Source organism: Atractosteus spatula, chromosome 8 (assembly GCF_055471065.1).
Source record: "Atractosteus spatula isolate fAtrSpa1 chromosome 8, fAtrSpa1.hap1, whole genome shotgun sequence".
Classification (NCBI taxonomy): domain Eukaryota; kingdom Metazoa; phylum Chordata; class Actinopteri; order Semionotiformes; family Lepisosteidae; genus Atractosteus; species Atractosteus spatula.
In genome coordinates this window covers 826,905-838,698 of record NC_142713.1, presented here as the reverse complement: position 1 = coordinate 838,698, position 11,794 = coordinate 826,905, and the positions used below count along the sequence as shown (strand labels likewise).

At 46.6% G+C, this 11,794-nt stretch overlaps 1 protein-coding gene across 2 annotated transcripts; it reads right to left on the bottom strand.

Moving 5' to 3' along the window:
• Positions 1-1,945: 1,945 nt before the first annotated feature.
• Positions 1,946-11,535, bottom strand: LOC148828969 (uncharacterized). 2 transcript variants are annotated; one of them, XM_088923335.1, is made up of 3 exons: positions 11,430-11,535; positions 8,216-8,758; positions 4,803-6,022 (listed from the first exon to the last, which is right to left on the bottom strand). In XM_088923335.1, the coding sequence occupies exons 2-3, from the start codon at positions 8,669-8,671 to the stop codon at positions 4,877-4,879; spliced, it is 1,602 nt and encodes a 533-aa protein (XP_088779461.1). In that variant the 5' UTR covers positions 8,672-8,758; positions 11,430-11,535; the 3' UTR covers positions 4,803-4,876. The 2 variants fall into 2 exon arrangements, 1 of the variants encoding a protein (XP_088779461.1); XR_016091470.1 differs by lacking the exons at positions 4,803-6,022; positions 11,430-11,535 and adding an exon at positions 1,946-3,833.
• Positions 11,536-11,794: the final 259 nt, after the last annotated feature.

The following is an 11,794-nucleotide window of genomic DNA, read 5'->3' as shown; positions in this document are numbered from 1 at the left end:
CCCGCTATTTGCTGCGACTGTGAAAGACATTTTACCAACACAATTTGATCCACACATCTGTGGCTTACGGAAATGACCAAACGTTCCAATGAGACTGAAGAGACAGTAACTGACATGTCTCCTGAGTCTGATGACTCTGATGACTTGTTTTCAGGACAGGAAGATGTCTTGTGCACTACCTCTTCACATTGTCACACAGGAGCGCCATGTTGTAACAGATTAATACATCCTCATTTTGCTAACTGCTTCAACCAATTCATGGTTATGAGGGAGCCATAGCCTATACCAGCAAGCAATGGGTGCAAGGCAGGGTACACCATGGGTGGGATGCCAGTCCATCGCAGGACACACAGACTCAGGGACAGACACACACATACAGACACACAGACACACCCAGACTCAGGCACAGACACACACAAGCACACTCACACCTGGGCTAATTCTCACAGCAATTGAACCCAGGGCTCCAGGACTGCTAGGCAATACTGCTAGCCACTGCACCACTGTGCTGCCTCAACAAGTTAATGTTTCAGTGAACATGAGGGTTGTTTGCTTAGTGAAACAGCTCTGCTTAACATAGCCCCACATTGGAGACTCCACATTCTGTACCCTGTCAACAGCGAATTGTTAAAGTCACTGAGGAAGGTTTTCAGAGACATTATGGTGAGCACTGCTGCTCAGATACTGGAGATTACAGAATGAGCACTGTTCAGTCCTTCAACAATTTCGGAGCGAAGAGAGAACATATTGTATCCCATTCCTGTCAACACACTCACTCTGCTTTTAATATCAGGTGTGGCAACAGTTTCCAGGTCTTTGCTGAAGGTCCAGTCTCCTTGAGAACTTACTTTGGATTCAGGCTGCAAACCCCTGACCTCTGGATCCTTGATGTCCGCAGCGGTCCAGTCCCGCTGGGAGGATGTTGAGCAGTGGAGCAGTAAAGACTAGAAAGACACTCCTGGTCAAAGTCACAGAGTCAGGATGGCATCAGCTGCAAGAGATCTTCAGTAGTCTGTCTTGACTTTCTCTTCTGCACTGTTCTGGAAAAAAACTCTCTATTTCAGGTGCTTGATGCTGCTCTCCTGTCCAGTGGAGCCCAATATACCACTGACGTACCCCACCCACTGGAACTTGGCACACATCCTCACCGGTCAGATCAAGATATAGTTTTGGCGAAAAACTTGTTTTTCTGAACACAGAGTTCACTGAACAAGTTTTTCTCCCATTTTTATCTTTCAAATACAACGGTCAAACATTGACAGTTTATAGACACCAGTGCCTTTGGGCAGCAGAATAATCAGAAAACTTGAAGGAAACTCATGTGGACACTGGGAAGACACACACACTCCACACAGACAGATGCTGTACCTCCATCTGGAATCGAACCCGGGATCCCCTCCCTCTTCTAACTGTTTTCCTACAGTCTGTACTCTTACAAGTGCTACTGTAACCAAGAGAGCTGCAGGTCTGAATATCCCATTATAAACATCCAGAATCTTGAACACGTCTAGTGCAGGTGATCACCCTACTCCTGTCCGGGAGTCCTTGCACTGGCTTCCTGTCAGGATTGTGTCAACTTCATGCTCACCTATAAGGCTCTGTGTGCCTTCGCTTTGCTAATTCTGCTCTCCTATCTGTCCCCCAAGCCTGTCCACACTCTAGGGGTGACAGGGCTTCTCCTGCTGCGCCCCCAAGCTCTGGAACTCTCTCCCCAAGGATATCAGAGAGTCTCCTACCCCGAGCTCTTTCAAATCACACAAAAAAAATATTATTATTTGTACGTTTTCAGCTCAGCTTTCTTTCATCTGAAAAATATTATTGCTTTTTTTCTTTTTTTGTGTCTCTGCTCTGTCCTGTTCTGCCCGCTCTGTCCCGCACTGTCTCAGTGAGGGAGAGTCAGTGTGTCTCTGCTCTGTCCTGCACTGTCTCAGTGAGGGAGAGTCAGTGTGTCTCTGCTCTGTCCTGCACTGTCTCAGTGAGGGAGAGTCAGTGTGTCTCTGCTCTGTCCCGCACTGTCTCAGTGAGGGAGTGTCAGTGTGTCTCTGCTCTGTCCCGCACTGTCTCAGTGAGGGAGTGTCAGTGTGTCTCTGCTCTGTCCTGCACTGTCTCAGTGAGGGAGTGTCAGTGTGTCTCTGCTCTGTCCTGCACTGTCTCAGTGAGGGAGTGGCAGTGTGTCTCTCTCTGTCCTGCACTGTCTCAGTGAGGGAGAGTCAGTGTGTCTCTGCTCTGTCCCGCACTGTCTCAGTGAGGGAGTGTCAGTGTGTCTCTGCTCTGTCCCGCACTGTCTCAGTGAGGGAGAGTCAGTGTGTCTCTGCTCTGTCCCGCACTGTCTCAGTGAGGGAGTGGCAGTGTGTCTCTGCTCTGTCCCGCACTGTCTCAGTGAGGGAGAGTCAGTGTGTCTCTGCTCTGTCCCGCACTGTCTCAGTGAGGGAGTGTCAGTGTGTCTCTGCTCTGTCCCGCACTGGCTCAGTGAGGGAGAGTCAGTGTGTCTCTGCTCTGTCCCGCACTGTCTCAGTGAGGGAGTGTCAGTGTGTCTCTGCTCTGTCCCGCACTGTCTCAGTGAGGGAGTGTCAGTGTGTCTCTGCTCTGTCCCGCACTGTCTCAGTGAGGGAGAGTCAGTGTGTCTCTGCTCTGTCCCGCACTGTCTCAGTGAGGGAGAGTCAGTGTGTCTCTGCTCTGTCCCGCACTGTCTCAGTGAGGGAGAGTCAGTGTGTCTCTGCTCTGTCCCGCACTGTCTCAGTGAGGGAGAGTCAGTGTGTCTCTGCTCTGTCCTGCACTGTCTCAGTGAGGGAGTGGCAGTGTGTCTCTGCTCTGTCCCGCACTGTCTCAGTGAGGGAGAGTCAGTGTGTCTCTGCTCTGTCCCGCACTGTCTCAGTGAGGGAGTGTCAGTGTGTCTCTGCTCTGTCCCGCACTGGCTCAGTGAGGGAGAGTCAGTGTGTCTCTGCTCTGTCCCGCACTGTCTCAGTGAGGGAGTGTCAGTGTGTCTCTGCTCTGTCCCGCACTGTCTCAGTGAGGGAGTGTCAGTGTGTCTCTGCTCTGTCCCGCACTGTCTCAGTGAGGGAGAGTCAGTGTGTCTCTGCTCTGTCCCGCACTGTCTCAGTGAGGGAGTGTCAGTGTGTCTCTGCTCTGTCCCGCACTGTCTCAGTGAGGGAGAGTCAGTGTGTCTCTGCTCTGTCCCGCACTGTCTCAGTGAGGGAGAGTCAGTGTGTCTCTGCTCTGTCCCGCACTGTCTCAGTGAGGGAGAGTCAGTGTGTCTCTGCTCTGTCCCGCACTGTCTCAATGAGGGAGAGTCAGTGTGTCTCTGCTCTGTCCCGCACTGTCTCAGTGAGGGAGAGTCAGTGTGTCTCTGCTCTGTCCCGCACTGTCTCAGTGAGGGAGTGTCAGTGTGTCTCTGCTCTGTCCCGCACTGTCTCAGTGAGGGAGAGTCAGTGTGTCTCTGCTCTGTCCTGCACTGTCTGAGTCCAGTGGAGGCCCAGTCATGGGCTGGTCATCTCTGGTCATTCCTGCTGATGGACCTCCTTCCCTGCAGGAAGCCAGGAATCTTCCATCTTCCCTGCCTCTCCGAGCTCCTGCTCCGATTCTCCCACCAGACCTCTGCAAGCCTGGAGCCTGGTGCTCATATCCAGACCCCCTGGTGCTCATGGTAACTTCTCCTGTTCTCATCACCTGTCTTTGTAAACGAGCTCTGACTTGCAATTCAAACAGTTTAGAAAACAAGAAAATATTGATCGTCTTTCCTGGAAGCTTCCTCTCCACAAGGTGCAGCTGTTCCCAGAGCTTGACTGTCCCAGTCTCCTCTCTCCTGAGGCTCTCTGTCTCGCACACAGGCCCTGCTGAAGGATGAGAGGAAGGGTCTCAGCTCTTTTCAAGACCCAGAGGAGCTGAGGACACAGCACAGCAGAGATGGGAGTCTGTTAGGAAACACCTCCCGGGCCTTTAACACAGCAGAACCACAGAAACAACAGACTGGTCTGTCAAGGAGCATTGGGAGAACTGGCTGGGAGAGCCCTTCGGAGGAAAACACTTCACACAGGAAAGGGAAATACTGCTTAAACATTTATTTTTCCTTCATACACAAGAATAATAAGAGAAATTCCTATAATAAAGTTTATATAGAACATTGCTATACTTCGGTTCACACAGTATAGTGGTCATGAGAAGCCTTGCTATAATGAAGTTTATATAGAAGTATTAATTAGCATTGCTTAAACAAATGTATCTAGAGGTCATTAGTAGCATTGATATAATGAGGTTTATGTAGATGTAATAAAAAGTATTGCTGTAATAAATTTTTAGGTAGCTCTGTTATAAAGAAGTTTATATAGGTGTATTAAGAAGTTCTGCTATAATAAGGTTTATACAGAGGTCATAAGGAGCCTTGCTATAATAAGGGCTACAGAGAGGTTATAAGGAGTTTTTTATACTATAATTTACAGGCAGGTGTATGTCATAGATCAGAAGTTATGCTTACTGTACAAGTTCAGAACCTGCTTATTATAACATCATCATTGTCCAGTGCACTGGTCTGTCTCTCTTGTGACCATCACCAGTGTCCACAGTGGCTGGTATTGGTGGATGGATACAGTGCACAGCAAAGATGACCGATATTGTTGTACAGTATTGACGTACAGCAATGTTGTGTAGTAATGTTGTCCAGTGGTGATAGGTGATGTTGTTGCCCAGTATTGATGACCAGTATTTATGGTCTTTATTGAAGTCCAGTGTTATACTCCAGTGTTATGGATTGCCTGTATTGATGACTTATACTGGTGTCTGGGATTCATGACTGGTAGGGGTGTCTGCACTGCTCTGAGTGGATTGTAGCAGAGGTATATTTTCATGTGGCTCACTGTCAGTCTGACCACCTGTATGACTGTCAGTCTGACTGTCCCCCCTGATCACTTGTACTGCCACCCTGCTGACTGTCCCTCTGACCACTTGTACTGCCACCCTGCTGACTGTCCCACTGACCACTTGTACTACCACCCTGCTGACTGACCCTCTGACCACTTGTACTGCCACCCTGCTGACTGTCCCACTGACCACTTGTACTACCACCCTGCTGACTGACCCTCTGACCACTTGTACTGCCACCCTGCTGACTGTCCCTCTGACCACTTGTACTACCACCCTGCTGACTGACCCTCTGACCACTTGTACTGCCACCCTGCTGACTGTCCCTCTGACCACCTGTATGACCGCCAGTGCCTGGAGAATGAGCTTCTGTGTCATCTTGTCCAGTGTCAGAGCCAGGATTCAAGATGAGGGTTAGAGAACTGTCTGTGTTTCGGATCAGTAAGAAGGTTTTGGCGAGGGGTGAAGGGAGGGTTACTGAATATGTCGGGACTCCAGCAGGTACAGGGTTGTCAGTGGAGGTGAGTTTTAATTGAGGTGCGGGGTCAGAGGTTATTTCTAAGATGTAGGTGTTCTTATAGATGGTGCAGTTTTCACGTTTGGAAGATTTTAAGCTCAGTGTCAGTGTGGGGTCAGTGTTAAAGGTAAGGGTTACAGTCAGGTTAGTGTCAACAGTACGGGTTACTCTTGGAGTTAGGACCTGGTCTAAAGGCAGTCTTAGGGTCTGAGAGGAGTCAGGGTTCTGCCCATTGACTGGGCTTTGTTCTGTGAGAGGGTAAAAGCTCAGCATTAGGGCACAGTGTTTATCACGGGTTCTGATCAGTTGCAGGTTCAGAAAGTAGGAGCAGGGTAAAGGGAACGTGGTTTCAGAGGTGCAGAGAATTTGATATTCAAGCAGTCTAGTTACTACCTCTGGACTAAAGTGTATGGGTTTATTTTGAGTCTGTCTGGGTTCATTTGTATTCTGTTCATACAGTATCTCTTCGATCAGTCTGACCTCATGCTTGGCACGTTCTTCTGCAAACTTCCTGACACTCTCCTCTCTCTCCTTCTTCAGTGTATTCTTGTACCTGTGTTTATATTTCTTTTCTGGTTCTCTACAGCACAACAACATCAAATATATGAAGTAAAAGACAGCAAAAATGAGAACAATGCCGAATCCACTGACCTGAAAGAGAGAAACAGAGAGACACTGTTAAGCTCTGGTGTTGGAGCTGCAGAGCTGTGATCAGTGTGAAAAACCAGGGGTGTCATAGGGAGATGAGTGAGAGGAGACTCCAGTGTGTGTGTGTGTGTGTGTGTGTGTGTGTGTGTGTCTGTGTGTGTCTGTGTGTGTCTGTGTGTGTATGTGTGTGTGTGTGTGTGTGTGTGTGTGTGTGTGTGTGTTCTCAGGTGTCCACTGTCCTGGTAGTGGGTGGGGTGAAGACAGGGGTTTGAAGAGCACAAGTAGGTGAGATAGAGACCTGATATTTATACACAGGGAAGTGAAGGAGATTGTGTTTTGACCTCCTAAGTTAATCAACAGTGCAGTGCACAACATTAATTAAAAACACATCAGTCTAAAGGTATTTGTACATCACACATTGTACATTTACAGTACAACTGATTTAGAAACATGTATTATATCGCTTTTAGTTGACTTATAATAATAAAAATAATAATAATAATAAACTTTATTTTAAATAGCACCTTTAAAGGTGGCTTCTCAAAGCGCTTTACAGGATGACAATAACAATAAATAAGAAGATTTCACAAGATAGGACACAATTACAATTACAACAATACAACAATAACAACAGAGGAGACCGTGGAAGGTGGTATTAAGAAGAGCAGAGGGGTGAAGAATGGAACAGTTCAGTAAAGGCTCTTCTGAAGAAGAGGGTTTTGAGTCTGGATTTGTAGGAGTTTAGAGAAGGTGACTCTCTGATATCCTTAGGCAAAGAGCTCCAGAGCTTTGGGGAATAACAGGAGAAGGCCCTGTCACCCATACAATGTAGACGGGCTTGGGGGACAGTAAGGAGGGCAGAATTAGAAGAGTGAAGGTTGCGAGGTGGGGAGTAGGGCGATAATAGTTCAGACAGGTACTGAGGTGCCAAGCCATGTAAAGCCTTATAGGTGAGCATGAGAATTTTAAAGTCCACACGGAATTTGACCGGAAGCCAGTGCAAGGACTCCAGGACAGGAGTAATGTGAACACTTGCACTAGACCTGTTCAGGATTCTGGCTGCTGAATTTTGGACATACTGCAGCTTGTTCAGAGTAGATTTAGATACCCCAGCGAGTAGAGCATTGCAGTAGTCAATTTGAGAGAATACAAATATGTTGATCAGCTTTTCAGCCACAGTTAATGATAGCATAGGGCGTAGTCTTGCGATATTTCTAAGGTGAGTACAGAGCTATCTACAGATAGGGTTACAGGACTGGCTTTACAAAGTTGATGGGGGGTGCCAATAAGCATGACTTCAGTCTTGTCACAGTTAAGATGAAGGAAGTTTTGAGTCATCCAAATTTTTATGTCAGAGATTAGATTAATAGATGCAATTAGATAGAATAGAGACAGCCACATCAGTGTCAGGTTTGGTATGGATGTATATTTGAGTATCGTCAGCGTAAAAATGAAAGCTGAGGCCATGTGATCTTAAAAGCTGACCAAGTGGGAACATGTAAATACTGAAGAGCAAGGGGCCCAGTATTGAGCCCTGGGGGACACCAGACTTGACAAGACCAATTTCAGACCTGTACCATTGAGAGAGACAAAGTGACAGCGATCAGTGAGGTAAGACTTGAACCATTTGAGGGCAGTGTCAGAGACTCCAAACACAGTCTCGAGACGAGAAAGTAAGATGTTATGGTCAACAGTGTCAAAGGCAGCACTGAGATCAAGAAGGATGAGTATGGAAAGAGAACCAGAATAAGAAGCTATTAGGAGATTGTTGGTGACTTTGACCAGGGCAGTTTCTGTGCTGTGAAGCTGACTGAAGCCAGAGTGGAGGGGTTCGAAAAGGGTGTTTGTCATGAGGTGGTTATGTAACTGAAGTGTGACAGCACGTTCTAGACTTTTAGAGAGAAAGGGTAAGTTGGAGATGGGGCGAAAGTTGTTAAGATTGTCGATGTACAAACCTGCAGCCATGATGTACTTATAATTGTATAGAGACATTTATTTTTAGAAAATACACAATAAATCTGAATGGCATTTGAAACTCTCATAAAGGTGATTGTTAGTAATGCAATTCCAAATATATGTAGACACGTCTAGCAAATGATTTTTAGAAATGTTTTATATGCAGTGAGTGACATTGCCTGTTTCTAAACTAAGTCAGTCAAGCAACAGTGAGATCACCTGTCCAGCAGGTTTACTTACTTTGGATACAGATTGATATCTTACAGACTCTGGGTCCTGCATGTCTACTGTTCCATTCTTACACTTGGAGACTTGGAAGCAAGCAGAGTACTTGCCATCAATCAGCAGTATCACGATCCAGCACAGGCCTGGGTAGAGACACTCCAGAACCATAATGAACAATGAGCTCCCATCTTCACAGTATCTTCCACGTGGGCTTCTACACGGACGTCCACATTGACAGGGATTGAAAAGGATCCCCTTCTGATAACCAGCAGCGATCACAGTGAGGAGTACAAGCACTGCAGCTGGAGCAGCAAAGTACAGGAAAACAAACCCCCGTCTGAGCTCATTGCAGGGACAGGAGAACAGGAGCTCTGTGAGCTGCTCCACAATCTGCAGCAACACAGCCACTGAGACACTGCGGACCACTCCTCCGATCTTCAGCTTTTCCCTGATGAAAGAGAAATCCACCATCTCTTCACAGCGCAGAGGTCTCTCCTGGCTCCAGCCTCTCACCCAGACTCCTTCAAAGTTCAGGGTTTCTGTGGCTCACAAAAGCACCTACAGGAAACAGAAACATGATCATGTGAGGACAAGAGACACACGTGTCCTCCTCTTCCTCAACAGGACTGTTACACTTACTGGTCACGATTCACGCTTTTGATTCTAGATTTAATGGCTTAGAAATATGTTAATATTATCAAACACAGAGTTGTCCAGAGATGGACAAGACAATAGATTTCAACAAGTCCTCTTCCTGCTGTCCCGTTATTAGTAGTTATCTGGCAGAGAGGACATTTTTCCCTGTGAAGGTCTGCTGCCTGCCACTTGAGGGCGTACTCAAGCCAAGAGTCCACCTGGGTCCTCGCCTGACAGCCACATGGGTCATAATATCACCATCAAGGAGGCAGCTGTATCAGATTCTCACAGGGAAGTTCAGCGTTCGCCCTAGAAACCTGCAGACAGCCCATCAGCGAAGACACAACTTCCTCCACCACAGAGCAAACTGTTGTGACTGAGTGTTTATACTCACTCTTAAAATATTAAAGTGTCAACAGAACAGCAAAAGGCAAGAGAGACCTTCTTGATGGCTCACGATGGACACACCCAGTTTACACAGTTTATTGATAACCTGAAACAGATACACAAAGGCAAAAAGACACTGATGATATTTGTGTGGGAGAGGTTCGGTTGATGGAATTCTGTCTCCTCCTTTTACTTGAGCCTGCCTTTGTATCTTTTTTAACTTAAAAAAATGAAAATAAATGTAAAAACTCAGTAACAGAGTCACACCGGTATTATATGTGTATAGAACTGTTTAGTTCGCAAAACATGAGAAAATTGTCATGTTGTGGAAGTTTGTGTGTTTGCTTTTATTTGTATGAGAGAGAGGTTAAAGAGAAAAATGATTTTGGTTTAATTCCAGAGTTACTGAGTGCAAAACTGGAGAGAAACTCTCGTTATTAGAAGTTATCTGTGTCTTCTGAAACGTTTATACATTTGCAGCTCGTGTGCACATACAGACCTACAGTAACGTGCTGTTTTAATTTCACAGTGTGTGACCTAGCGCAGGATTATCTTGCCTTAGTCTCCTCTAGAGGGCCTCCTTGAACAACACGTCCTTCCCTGACAGTAATCCTTTCCTCTACTCACGAGTACCTCTGTGTCAGACACTCACACGGCGGAGACACTCTGCTCGAGCTCAGAGGTACAAGTCTTTCCTCTCTAGAGAGGAGAACAGAACTGTCTTCTCATCCAGACAGGAGAGCTGCCTACCGATTCCACATCGGCCCTCTGTCTCCTCCTGGGGCGTTTGACACAAAGCCCGTGTGAAACACATGCAGGTATCCACGCACTGTCTCAGCGCATGTAACAAACACCATTCCTTCCTTTGTCTTGCCTATTTATTGTGATGAGTAAAACTGTACAGTGGTGTTTGTAGCAGGTCATTGAACAACCCTTGAGACAGAGAGACAGGTTTTGGGAGAAAGCGATGATTGTCGTGCCTCAAATTAGCTGTCTGGTTTGTATTCAGATCCTGCTGGAGCTCTCACTACTGTTACAGCGAACAGTGATAAGGACCAGTGACTCACACAAGTCCTTGCTCAGTGTGTGGTGATCTCAGTGATGCCCTGAGCTCAGACCTTCACACCTCACAGTCGATCAAGTCACAGAGGAAGGGGTTCAAATAAAACTGTGCAAACGTCTTGTCCAGCTCACTGTCCTCAGTCACTGCTGTTGTGCTCTAATCTAACTACAAGTACCTTTCATTTCCTAGTGCTCTGAGGAGTGTTGCTCAGACCTTCACAGCAGACAGATCATTCAAGTTACAGAGGAGAGGTCTGAAAACATTGTGCATTTTACACACACACTGCTTGACAAGTTCAATGTCCTTAACCACTGTAGTTGTGCTCTAATTCAAGCTAATAATCATATTCAGTAAATCTTATTGTTTTTCTTCCACACAGTGGACCACAATTTTTAAAACAGTCCCCAGGTGCGGTCATGCTGGGTTGTGTCATCGGATACTCCTGATCTTGTGTTGAATTTAGACCCCAGTGTCACACATCTGCACTGTTGCTCAGAGGTTGAAGCAGAGATTGTGAACCAGCTCAATATAACCTCTGAAAACACACGTTGTGGAGAAAATGACTAAATGTTCTGATGAGACTGAAGAGACACGATTGTTGAGTCTCCTGACTCTGACGGGTTTTGCTGGAGAAGAAGACACTTTTGCACCCAGAGTACTCTGTGGTTTAACAAATTCATCTTTCAGTCAACATGAGAAACAGCTCAGCACCACATGAGAGACTCCACTTGCTGCAGCTTGTTGTTAACAGAGCACTGTTGAAGTCGACGAGGAAGGTGTTCATAGACAGACACATCGAGCTCTGATGAGCACTGGTGCTCAGATACTGGAGGTTGTAGAATAAACTCTGTTCTGTCAAACATTCAGACTGAAGGAAAAGCATTTGTGCCTCACAGCTCCAGCAATAGACTTTTTCTCCTGCTTTTAATGCCAAGTGTGCCAACTTATCACTCACCATGATGCATCAGGGATCTTACAGCAGGCAGGCAGCAGATCACAAGCCGGCACAAAAAACCTAGATTTGAGCAAGACTTTGGGGAACACTCTTGTCCGCAGAGGTGAGAGACAATCCCTTTGCTCACAACAGGACAGGAGGCACCAAGGACAGCAGCAGGACAATGAAGTTGAGATGAAATGAAATACCTTTGATTGCAGGAGCAGGGGAACTGCAGGAGTCGCTCTGCAGTCTGTTGAGTTTGAGCTCTGGACCGTGAGACGATGCAGCTTGATGCACTTCTTCTGCTCGGCTGTGCTTGAGGCAGGTTTTTTTTCTTTTTTATACCTTTCTTTTGTACGTTTGTCAGTTCTTCCTGTGTAGCGCTGTTTGTACTTCTAACCACAGATAGAAGCAGAGCGAGTGTGTGGGAGGAAGACAGAAGACGTGAGAAAGACTCTCATGAGAAAGTTTCCAGTGATCTCAAGATGCTGTGAGGCAGATTTCTTTTTTTAAACTTTTGATCTGGGGGCCACAGATATAGACAGGATGTAAGTCCATTGCACGGTGCACA

What these genes read in the sequence shown, in the direction of transcription:
- LOC148828969 (XM_088923335.1), bottom strand. Translation starts at nt 8,671, where the DNA reads ATGGTGGATTTCTCTTTCATCAGGGAAAAGCTGAAGATCGGAGGAGTG. An exon ending in GATATCAATCTGTATCCAAA is followed by an intron (nt 6,023 to 8,215) that starts GTAAGTAAACCT and finishes TCTCTCTTTCAG; the next exon opens with GTCAGTGGATTCGGCATTGT.